The sequence below is a fragment of the Trachypithecus francoisi genome, unplaced genomic scaffold (genome assembly GCF_009764315.1).
Source record: "Trachypithecus francoisi isolate TF-2019V2 unplaced genomic scaffold, Tfra_2.0 Lachesis_group17, whole genome shotgun sequence".
NCBI classification, from domain to species: domain Eukaryota; kingdom Metazoa; phylum Chordata; class Mammalia; order Primates; family Cercopithecidae; genus Trachypithecus; species Trachypithecus francoisi.
The window spans coordinates 15,619,633-15,632,106 of record NW_022681462.1 but is presented as its reverse complement, the minus strand read 5'-3'; the positions used below and the strand labels follow the sequence as shown (position 1 = coordinate 15,632,106).

The 12,474-nt window shown below is 38.8% G+C and overlaps 1 protein-coding gene across 2 annotated transcripts in view; it reads right to left on the bottom strand.

The window, feature by feature from the left end:
* The window catches only part of ACTR2 (actin related protein 2), a 41,614-nt gene that overhangs the window by 22,197 nt on the left and 6,943 nt on the right, over nt 1–12,474 (bottom strand). The window contains exons 2-4 of one of the 2 annotated variants that reach the window (XM_033239247.1): nt 8,812–8,922; nt 6,716–6,730; nt 2,068–2,283 (exon numbers count right to left, since the gene is read on the bottom strand). In XM_033239247.1, the coding sequence (XP_033095138.1) occupies nt 2,068–2,283; nt 6,716–6,730; nt 8,812–8,922 (342 nt within the window). The remainder of the gene's footprint in view (nt 1–2,067; nt 2,284–6,715; nt 6,731–8,811; nt 8,923–12,474) is intronic. The other variant, XM_033239248.1, reaches the window with a different exon arrangement.

The following is a 12,474-nucleotide window of genomic DNA, read 5'->3' as shown; positions in this document are numbered from 1 at the left end:
GAGGACCATAGCTCTCTTGCGCTCTCTTTCCTCTGTAACTGCTTATTTCATTATTTCATTAGCATTTTTTTTTTTTCTGTTTCTTTTTTTTTGAGACAGAGTCTCACTCCGTTGCTCAGGCCGGAGTGCAGTGGGGTGATCTCAGCTCACTGCAACCTCCAACTTCTGGGTTCAAGCAATTCTCCTGCCTTCGCCTCCTGAGTAGCTGGGATTACAGGCATGCACCACCACGCCCAGCTAATTTTGTATTTTTAGTAGAGACGGGGTTTTGCCATGTTGGCCAGGCTGGTCTCAAATTCCTGGTCTCAAGAGATCCAACCACCTTGGCCTCCCAAAGTGCTGGGAGCCACCTCGCCCAGCCTCATTAGTGTTTTCAATCTCCTTCTGCTGGCTCCTCCTATCTCTCTGGTCCTTGGCCTTTTCACCACTATCTACCCTCTCTTCTTTGTTGAACCGTATCATTTATATCCGGATGACTCTCAAGTTTGTATCTCCAGCCCAGTCTTTTCTCTTGAACTTGATCTTATATATATAACTACCTGTTTTGACATTTCTGCTTGGATGTCTAATAAGGACCTACAAACTCAACATGTCTACAATTGAATTCTTGCTCATTCCCCTCCAAACCCTGCTCTACTTTTCTCAGTTTTTCTCCAGATCTCAGTTGATGGTAACTCCATCCTGCAGTCACGCCAAAACCTTTGGAGTCATCTCTGACTCCTTATTCTCTATTACCCATATCAAATGCATTAGAAAATTCTTTGGCCCTACCTTCAAAATAGACCTATAATCTGGTAATTTCTATTTCTACTACTACTACTACTCCAATCCTAACAATCATTATCTTTTGCTTAAATGACTGACAAAGTCTCCAACTGTTCTAACTTCTATCTTTGCCTCCTTGTGGGATACTCACAACACAACAGAGAAATCTAAATCTGAGCATCTCCCTTTCCTGTAACAGCCTCATATTTCACCCAGAGTAAAAGCTCAATTCCTAATTAGAGCCCACAAGACACCAATATTACTTATCCGAGCTCATCTTCTGTGGCTCTCCTCTCAACCACACTGGCTTCCTGGCTTATTCTTTAATATGCCAGGCTCGTTCCTAACTTAAGACCTTTACACTGGCTATTCCCTTTATCTGGAATACCTTTCTCCTATATATCCTGGCTAATTCACTTACCCTGTCTGTTTAAACATCACCTTCTCACAACCTACGTACAATTACAACCTCCCACTCCCCCGTAACCTGATTTATTTTGCCTTTAGCATCTACAGTTGACCCTTGAATAACAAGATTGAACCCCACAGGTCCACTTATACACAATTTTTGTCAATAAATCTTTCCTGCCTCCCCTTCCACCTCCTCCACCTCTTCTGTCTCTGCCACCCGAGACAGCAAGACCAACCCCTCCTCTTCTTTGTCAGCGTGAAGACAATGAGGATGAAGATCTTTATGATGATTGACATCCATTTAAGGTATAGCAAATGTATTTTCTCTTCCTTATGATTTTCTTAATAGCATTTCCTCTAACTTACTTTATTGTAAGAATATAGTATATAAAACATATTATGTTATCGGTAAGGCTTCTGGTCAACAGTAGGCTATTAGAAGTATTTTTGGGGGCAGTTAAGTTTGCACAAGAGTAGGGAGGGTTGGTGCCCCAACCCCTGCATTGCTCATGGGTCAACTGGATCGCTCACCTTCTAAAAAATCATTTAATTAACTCTGTAACTGCTTATTGTATTAGCCTTTTCAATCTCCTTCTGCTGGCTCCTCCATAAAAACTTAATTAACTTAACTCACTAAATTAAAAACTTAATTTTTTTTGGCCTATTTTTCCCTGTTAGAATATAGACACTCCATGGCAGTAGGATTTTTTGTTTACTTATCTATCCTTCTTTCCTATTTAGAATAACAACTAGCATATAGTAGATACTTAGTGAGATCTGAAGGAAAACAATTATTTTTATTTTATTTATCCACAGCAACAGTAAAAAAAATTTTTAATTTAACATAGTATCACAGAAATACACATATGCATATCCTGCATAAAAACTCACCTCTACAATCTTCTCTCTGTTTTTGGTTGGGTTCATAGGAGGTTCTGTGAGTAAGATTTTACAATTTCTGGTATCTATATTAAGTTTCTCTGGTCCAAATGTGTAGTCCCACAGGTGTTTCATGTCATCCCAATTTCGTACTATGCCATTTTCCATAGGGTAGTTAACTTCTAACATTGATCGTAATTCACTTGCCTCATCTCCAACCATAAGATCCTAGAAAATTATGTCATAGCTGTAGATCAAAGTTTTGCATAATATTTTAAGAAAACTGGGGAATAATTAATTTTTATCTTTCTGGCACTTGCAAAATAAAGCTTTTTATTCCACAAGTTAGAAAATCTTTTCTATCAAGAACAATGTCTTAGAAAGTTTAATCATGGATAATAAATTTTTATGTACAATGTGGTTTAAATCAATAAATTGACCTTACCTTTAACACAAATGTTTCCAAAAGAAGAGCATTAGCACAAATAAACCCCACATTTTCATATTTTGGAGGGTTTTGTATGAGGTTTCATCTGTTTCTTTTGCTCAATTGTTCAAAAAATAAGGCCTGTGATATGTGAAATAGTACATCGGGGGAAAAAAACTTGTAGAAAAATGCTCAATGCATGCAGCACAATTCTTTGCACTAAATATCAAAATGATAAATGTAAGTACTATAAAGCATAATGAAAGAAGCAAAAAATAAAATGATTCTTTATTACTCTATAATAATGCATACATACACCAACTAACTTATAAATGGCACAAACTTCTATCTACATATGCCTGAATTAGAATTTAAACTGTTTCTACATATGCCTCACCAAGGTGAATGAGAATCTGTAGAGTTATAAAAAATTAAGATATAGGCAAACAACCCATCCTTTAAAATCATCTCCTGAGCAACATTTTCAAGTTTGAAGTATAATATTGGAAAACTACACCATCACACATGAAGCATAATACTCACAAGTCTTGTCTCCAATGAGAGCATACTTAAGATGATCCACATTTGAAAGTCACATTTTGTATATATAATAAGGCTAAGGACGTCCTAGCATTTAGATTTATTTTTAGAAAACAGCTACTCAACATGTTAAATAATATTAATTTCTACATATGTTGATAAATTCAATAAAACACAACTAGTATCAGAAGTAGATACTTGCTACATTAAGTTTTAATTATGGAGAGACAAAAAAAAAGCAGCAGCAAAATTAACACAAGATTATTTTTCTGAGACTGAGTTTCGCCCTATTGCCTAGGCTAGAGTGCAGCGGCGTGATCTCAGCTCACTACAACCTCCTCCTCCCAGGTTCAAGCAATTCTCCTGCTTCAGCCTCCCGAGTAGCTGGGATTACAGGCACCAGCCACCACGCTTGGCTAATTTTTATATTTTTAGTAGAGATGGGGTTTCACCATGTTGGCCAGGCTGGTCTCAAACTCCTGACCTCAAGTGATTCACCCATCTCGGCCTCCCAAAGTGTTGGGATTACAGGCATGAGTCACCGCGCCTGGCCAATGTGAGATGTTTTAAAATGAAGGCTTAAAAATATATGTTTTTTAAAAAAAAAAAAGATCAGAGATGAAACCAAGGTGAGGACTCTAACAAAAAAACAAACAGATGTCTGGAAAATCCACTAAAAGCAACATCAAAAACTACAACAAAGTTAAAAACAGATGCTAGAAATGTTCAGTAAAAATGTCTGTTGCAATTTCTGATGAAGTTAATTTAACATGACTAACTTATTACTCAAAGTTCTGAAATATTAAATGTTTAGACTCTTTTTTTTTTTTTTTTTAGATTGGGTCTCACTCTGTCACCAAAGCTGAAGTGCAGTGGTGCCATTATGGCTCACCACAGCCCGAACTTCCGCAGGCTCAGGTGATCCTCCCACCTCAGCCTCCCAAGTAGCTGGGACTATAGGTTACATGCCCAGCTAATTCATGTATTTTTAGGGGTTTCACCATGTTTCCCAGGCTGGTCTTGAACTCCTGGGCTCAGGAGATCAGCCCACCTCAGCCTCCCAAAGTGCTAGGATTACAGGCATGACTCACCACGCCCAACCGTTTAGATTCTTCTATGAGGAATATGCAAAACAGAAAATCTGTATTTGTGAATTCTAGTTAATAACATGCACATGTTGAAGTACACTGGTATCTGCAACTTACTTTGAAATCCATTAAAAAACAAGATGCACTGATGAATGAATAGATGAACAAATATGTAATAAATCAATATGATATATATTAATGTCAGAATCTAGGTGATGGATATACAAGTTTCATTGTAAAATCATTTCAGTATTGCTACGTTTTCTTAATACTGCTTAATAAAATGTTAGGGGTGAAATCTATACCTGTAATTATATATACTATTTTTGTTACTAACTTTCCTCTACGTCCTTTTTTGTGTTGTACAAGATAACAGATTAGATAGTTAGGTAATATAATCAGTATTATTTCAACCAATTTGAAATAAGTCTGATCTGATTTCAACAGAAATTTACTTTTTATTTAACGTACAAATAGGGGCTTACATTTACATGACCCAATGCCAACTCTAAATAAATGCCTCATGTATCGACTTCTAGGACCACACATACTATAAAGGATTAACTGAAAGAAATGTTTAGAAATGAATATCCTTACCTTCCTCAGAACAAAGAGGACATTTAAAACGGAGTATTAACTTATTTAAGAAGTACAAAGTTTGACTATTCAAGCTATTCAATTAAAAAATTTTCATATCTAAAATTTTAAACAAAAAATCCTACTAAGTGTTATATAACTTGCCTTCATCACTCAGAACCAAGTTATTAAGTGATCAGATCAGACCTTAGGTTTTAACCACCTGCCCCACCACTGAACATCACCTATCTGAAAGAATGAAAAAAATCACAGTAACTGAGATGCTGTTTCAAAGGTATTTATACTTCATGAAAAGTGGGTAGTAGGGATTGTATTTGCCAAGAATCATTTTGAACAATGTCACCTCGTATTAGAATACAAGTAAACTCAAGTTCAAAAGCACAATTAAATCCCTAGAAGAAAATTCCACTGAAAACACTTGTTTGTTTGATTGTTCAATTAACTAATAGAGGCAGAGTCTTGCTCTGTCACCCAGGCTGGAGTGCAGTGGCCCTGTCATCACCCACTGCAGCCTCAAACTTCTGGGCTCAAGTGATACTCCTGCCTTAACCTCCCAAGTAGCTAGGGAGGCACATATTACTATGCCTGGTTACTTTTTAAAAAACTTTCTGTAGAGACAGGGTCTTGCCATGTTGCCCAGGCTGGTCTTGAACTTCTGGGCTCAAGCTATCCTCCCACCTCGTCCTGCCAAAGTGCTGGGATTACAGGCATGAACCATCTCACCAGGTCAAAAACTTCTGTTAAAATAAGCCTACACTGTTCTCTACAAGCACACCCTTTCCTTTTTTCTTTTCTTTTTTTGAGATGGAGTCTCACTCTGTTGCCCAGGCTGGAGTGCAGCAGCGCGATCTCAGCTCACCGCAACCTCTGCCTCCTGGGTTCAAGCGATTCTCCTGCCTCAGCCTCCTGAGTAGCTGGAATTACAGGCACGTGCCACCACACCTGGCTAATTTTTGTATTTTTAGTAGAGACGGGGTTTCACATGGTGAACTCCTGACCTTGTGATCCACCCGCCTGGGCCTCCCAAAGTGCTGGGATTACAGGCGCGAGCCACTGTGCCCAGCAAGCACACCATTTTCTTAATCTCATTAGAATATTAACACCAAAGATATGATCTTTTATTTAGGATAAATTTCCTCTTTTAAATGGTTTTGTTTATTCAAAAGAAAACTTCACAAAGTTACTATTACTAGTTAAAATGTATCATATTAGAAGTGCCTGATTTTTGTCAGAGATTCTTACAAACAATATAAAAATAAACCTGAAAAGTGTCTACTACAGAAGCACTTACACTATCACAGAAAAATACAATGAAAGAGTTAAATGTCTGAGATAAGCCCAGCAAGCTTTTAGTTGAAAAGAGAAAGGCACTGCACAATGTTATTTATTTGCGGGGGAAAATCTGTTGTTTATAGAAAAGCTTTACCTTTTTCTTATTTATCCTCAGATAACCTTGTGAAATCTGCTCATCACTAAGGATGATATGGAAACAATTCTCTTTTTTCTATCTATGGTTCGTTTACATATTAAAATTTTACTCCGTTTATTAAGTACACATCTGATACCATACTAGATGTAAATATATATACAGGCTATGACAGTCAATGTTCAATTTAACACTGGTCAATAAAGTGAATTTATTCAAATGCAACAACTTCACTTGAATTTTCTGGATCACACACATCCTATATAAAGTCATTTTGTTTCTAATATGCACAACACATTCCATTTTAACTATAACATTCATCTACAAGAAAAACAAGGAAAACAATTCAAAACTATGTTAGTAATTAGTTCTTGTTTGGTCCATTGTACGCAATCAGGAAAGTATAGGACTTAATTAGTTGCTATCAAATTGAAGCAATGAAAAAGGTTAAAAATCAAAGTATTTAAAATAAAAATATGGAATAACCCCCCCTCCCCACTACTAAAGGGACACAAAACAACAACTACTGTCCCATCAAGCAAAAGTGGAAAACAAACAGAGCATGTGTGTAACCTCACTTACCATCTTTTTGTTATTCTACTTCAACGGGTCAAGAAAGGTGAAGAGAGAGAAGGTAGAAGTAAGAGTCAGAAAAGGCCTAAATAAAATCCTCACTGAAATGTTTAAACATACAAGCAATAGAGACAATTAGGTTGAGGTCAGATGCAGTACTACTATATTTAATGGAGTTAATAATTAGGGCCAAATTAACAAGGACAGTTATTCCTGAATGCAAATTAACTCATTAAACGATTTAAATTTCCATTTTTTAGACTACCACATTTTAGCTAACAAGACACAAAAAGTATAAGTCAAAATACTAAGCACAGGAATTCCAAAAAGTAAGCTTCTTTAATTCATTACTGAATCTAAGAACTTTAATTAAGAAAAATAAATGATAACAGCAAAGGTCTAGCTGAGTAGGCATAGAGTCAGATAGCTCAGGGTTGTTTTTCCAAGCTCTAATGTTCAAGTTAAATTTATTTGACATAGGTATCTTTTGCTGTTTTCTACTGGAAGAACAATTTAACTTGATAGGCTTACAAGATTGCATAGAGTGAACAGAATTGAGCCAATAGAATACAGAATGACAAACCATACAAGCAAATACTGCTAGGGAATTCCTCGGCAAAAATGTTTTATTAGCATATTGACAAATTTGACTTTTATCACTTGGCCTTAAAAACGAAGAAAGTGGGCATGAAGAGATGTGTAGTTATTTGTGCCTATGTTGGAAAATAAAAACAGCTATACAAGGTATTTCTTCATACCTCAAAAATTTCATTGTCCCTCAGTATATAGCCATTCTTTAAAAACCTGACACTGAATAAAAAGTATAGCCTTCAATTTCATTAAACATTTATCCTTATCACTATTACTAGCTAATTTCAAGTCAAAGTTCATTTAAGATAGAATTCATTCAGAATGAAAGGAGTTCACAATAAGCAAATAAGGAATCCCACAAATATTCCAAAAGCTCCTTAAAAAGGAAAAACTTATATTGAGTGTCCCATTTTATTTTTTTTTGTTAACAAGAGAGGCCAGAATAATTCACTACTTTAACTCTTTTAAAAAAAAACTAACACAGAACCCAAGTTTCAGCTTGTATTTTTATTCATTGTGTAACTCAACTCTCTATCCCAAAAGCAGAAGGCTACATGCAAATCTCTACCATCTATTACCAATTTCCTACATCAAACAAATGTCCCAAAAAGATATACTCTAATGCATATTTCAAATGACTCATAACCTTACACTGAAGGCTTGCTAAAGACTATCCAGATAGAACCAACAATGCTAGCACGTTCACAAATAATTCACTAAAAAAAGCCCTAAATTCTACTGCATTCTGTATAACTTGATCCATCAGTCAACTGAAGAACTCAAAGCCAATTGGTGACCACTGTCCTCTGACTGTTCTCTTTCTTCTCAAATATTCTAACTCCTACTTGATTTCTGATCCCTTTAATAAGGGAGAAAAATCTATCATCTTTTCATGTAGTCTTTCATGTTAAATACAGCGAGTAGGCAGTGAAAACTTTCCTTCCTCTACATGGTAAAATATATAATGCAAGGCCAAATAAAGGCTTGCATGGCTTCCTTCGGCACATTATGGAAATAAGTTGTATTAATGAAAAGAGGAATCAATGAGATTTACACCCTGTGTTTTCCTAAATGGCTACATAAAAAAGTAGAGGGATCAGGCCATAAAAACATGAAAAGAAAAAGTCTAAGGTGCCAAAGAGACACTCACATACAATGACAAATATATGGAATTGAAAGACATAAAAATAACAGGCCGATTTCTTTTAAAAATCATGTTACATAATAGGACTTAAGTCACTAACACAGTGTTTCACATTAATGTAATAAACTTAAGTATTTTACTCCAACGAGTAATGGCATCAGGCCATACGTAAACAAAATCAGATGAAATTAACTTCTATTTTTGTGCACCTATTCAGGTGTTGATATAAATTAAAAATATGAGAACTTCTGCCCTCCCCTTTGCTTTTCATGGCAACATATTTTAAAACTACTTAAAAGAACTGTTAAACTACTTTTATAAGAACACCTCACATGTCTTGATTATCATTTATCAATAAATAAAACATTACCTTGATTTCAATGTTTCCCACTTTGGTGGTTGATCTGATAATAGGTCTTCCAACCAAAGCTGGGAAGATGTGTTCTGGAAAGTTAGAGCCTGCATATCCACACTTCACAAACTGGAATGAAACAGTAAAATAAAAGTGGGTTAGCATCAGGGTATTTACTATATTTTAAGACAGCATCTGAAAAATACCACTTTGCATTTATATAACATTTTAAACTTTTGGTGCTTTCAGTCCACCCAAAGTAGCCACTCAATCTATTGCAACCTCTCCACTTTACTTCTTTCATGGCATTGACTACTTCCAGGGTTCATGTTTATTTACTGCTAAATTAGTGCCTAAGTCCCCTCACTAGAGCAAAAGCCTCATAAGAGCAAGGAGCTAAGCTGAGCAGTTCGTGCTGGAATCCGATACCTAACAGAGATCCTGGCACAGTACTCACTCCAGAAGTATCCGTGGGATGGACAAATTCGCTGAACAAACGCTAAGTTGTTTTTGTTTTTGTTTTGAGGCGGAGTTTCACTCTTGCTGCCCAGGCTGAAGTGCAATGGCACGATCTCGGTTCACTGCAACCTCCGCCTCCTGAGTTCAAGTGATTCTCCTGCCTCAGCCTCCCGAGTAGCTGGGATTACAGGCATGCGCCACCAAGCCCAGCTAATTTTTTTTTTTTTTTTTTTTTTTGAGACGGAGTCTTGCTCTGCCGCCCAGGCTGGAGTGCAGTGGCCGGCTCTCAGCTCCCTGCAAGCTCCGCCTCCCGGGTTCACGCCATTCTCCTGTCTCAGCCTCCCGAGTAGCTGGGACTACAGGCGCCCGCCTCGTCGCCCGGCTAGTTTTTTGTATTTTTTAGTAGAGACGGGGTTTCACCATATTAGCCAGGATGGTCTCGATCTCCTGACCTCGTGATCCGCCCGTCTCGGCCTCCCAAAGTGCTGGGATTACAGGCTTGAGCCACCGCGCCCGGCCCAAGCCCAGCTAATTTTGTCTTTTCAGTAGAGACAGGGTTTCTCCATGTTGGTCAGGCTAGTCTCAAACTCCCAACCTTGGGTGATCTGCCCGCCTAGGCGTCCCAAAGTGCTGGGATTATAGGCGTTGAGCCACCATGCCCAGTCAAATGCTAAGTATTTTTAAAAAGAGAAATGTGAGAAAACGAACAGAACTAAAGTTTCAATTCTGAAGCAGACTTTCTTTTTTTTTTTTTTTTTTTTTTTTTTGAGACGGAGTCTTGCTCTGCCACCCAGGCTGGAGTGCAGTGGCCGGATCTCAGCTCACTGCAAGCTCCCCCTCCCGGGTTTAGGCCATTCTCCTGCCTCAGCCTCCTGAGTAGCTGGGACTACAGGCGCCCGCCTCGTCGCCCGGCTAGTTTTTTGTATTTTTAAGTAGAGACAGGGTTTCACCGTATTAGCCAGGATGGTCTGGATCTCCTGACCTCGTGATCCGCCCATCTCGGCCTCCCAAAGTGCTGGAATTACAGGCTTGAGCCACCGTGCCCGGCCCCCTGAAGCAGACTTTCATTAATTTTGGGCAAATCGCTTAGACAATGTCATTTTCCAAAATGGGAAAACCAAATATCATTTAAACTAATATTATGATACTATGAAAATAAACATTTATTAGGCATTTTTGGCTATTTATTTGTTTATTTTTAGACGGAGTTTCACTCTTGTTGTCCAGGCTGGAGTGGTGGCGTGATCTCAGCTCACTGCAACCTCAGACTCCCGGGTCCAAGTAATTCTCCTGCCTTAGCCTCCCAAGTAGCTGGGATTACAGGCACCCACCACCACGCCAGCTAATTTTTGCGTTTTTAGTAGAGACAGGGTTTCACCATGTTGGCCAGGTTGGTCTCGAACTCCTGACCTCAGGTGATCTGCCCACCTTGGCCTCACAAAGTGCTGAGACTGCAGAAGTTGGGTCACCATGCCCGGCCAGCTATTCACATTTTTATATTTAGATAAATGTATTTAGTAATACCAGGTAACATAATTTCATTTTCAGTGTACTGCTCCAAGGAGAACATATCATTGATGGTGATAAAACTTCCATTTTATACATAAGAAACTGATATTCTAGGGGATTTAACTACAGTAAAACTTAAGAGAGAATCAAGCTTTTAGTATTTTTTTAATTTAAAAAATATTTAAAATTTAAAGTTGGGGTCTTGTATGTTGCCTAGGCTGGAGCACAGTGGCACAAGTGCAGCTCACTGTGGCCTCTAACTCCTGGGCTCAAGTGATGCTCCCACCTCAGCCTCCCAAGTAGCTGGGACTACAGGTATATGCCACCAGGCCCAAATAAGTTTTTATTTTTATTATTATTTTTTTGAGACAAGAGTCTCACTCTGTCGCCCAGGCTGGAGTGTAGTGGCTCCATCTCAGCTCATTGCAACCTCCACCCCCCAGGTTAAGTGATTCTCGTGCCCCAGCCTTCTGAGTAGCTGGGACTACAGGTGTATCCCACCACGCCCAGGTCATTTTTTTTTTCCTTAATCCATCAAGATAGCAAAAATCCCACTATTTCACATTACTTCAAGTGTGAAAGCATTAACAGTTATAATAACAAGAACTAAAATAATTGGCTGGGAGTGGTGGCTCACACCTGTAATCCTGGCACTTTAGGAAGCCTAAGTGGGTGGATAACTTGGCCCCGGAGTTTGAGACCAGCCTGAAACTACACAGCAAAACCCCCTTTCTACAAAAAATACAAAAATTAGCCAGGCATGGTGACACACACCTGCAGCCCCAGAAACTCGGGAGGCTCAGGTGGGAGGATCACCTGAGCCCGGGGAGGTTGAGGCTACGTTGATCCATGATTGTACCACTGCACTCCAGCCTAGGCAACAGAGTGAGACCCTGTTTGGGAAAAAAAAAAAAAAAAAAAATGGCTGAGTGTGCAGGCTCACGCCTGTAATCCCAGCACTTTGGGAGCTTGGGAGGCCGAGGCAGGTGGATCACTTGAGGTCAGGAGTTCGAAACCAGCTTGGCCAATATGGTGAAACCCCACCTCTACTAAAACTATAAAATTGGCCGGGTGTGGTGGTGCATGCCTATAATAATCCCAGCTACTCGGGAGGGTGAGGCAGAAGAATCGCTTGAACCTGGGAGGTGGAGGTTGCAGTGAGCCGAGATTATATGAATGCACTCCAGCCTAGGCGACACAGTGAGACTCTGCCTCAAAAACAGTAATAAAATAAAATAATTAAAAAAAAAAAATTATACTGGCTACTCTGGGCACACTGCCTATAGGGTAGTCCTGCTCTGCAAGAAGCAGTAAAGAAAAAATAAAAATTATAATTTTAAAGTTATATTATTTTTTGTAGAGACAGGGGTCTCACTGCTGCTCAGGCTGGTCTTGAACTCCCAGTCTCAAGCAATCCTCCCACCTTTACCTCCAAAAGTGCTAGGATTATAGGCATCAGCCACAGTGCCTGACCCCAATTTTTCAATAATATAAAACTGACAATCTGATTACTTCTGCAAATGATAATAATAATTAGTATTTTTAAAAAATCAAGGCCGGGCGCAGTGCTCACGTCTATAATCCCAGCATCTTGTGATCCCAGCTACTGGGGAGGCTGAGGCAGAAGAACTGCTTGAACCCGGGAGATGGAGGCTGCAGTAAGACAAGATCACGCCACTGCACTCCAGCCTGGGCAACACAGCGAGACTCCGT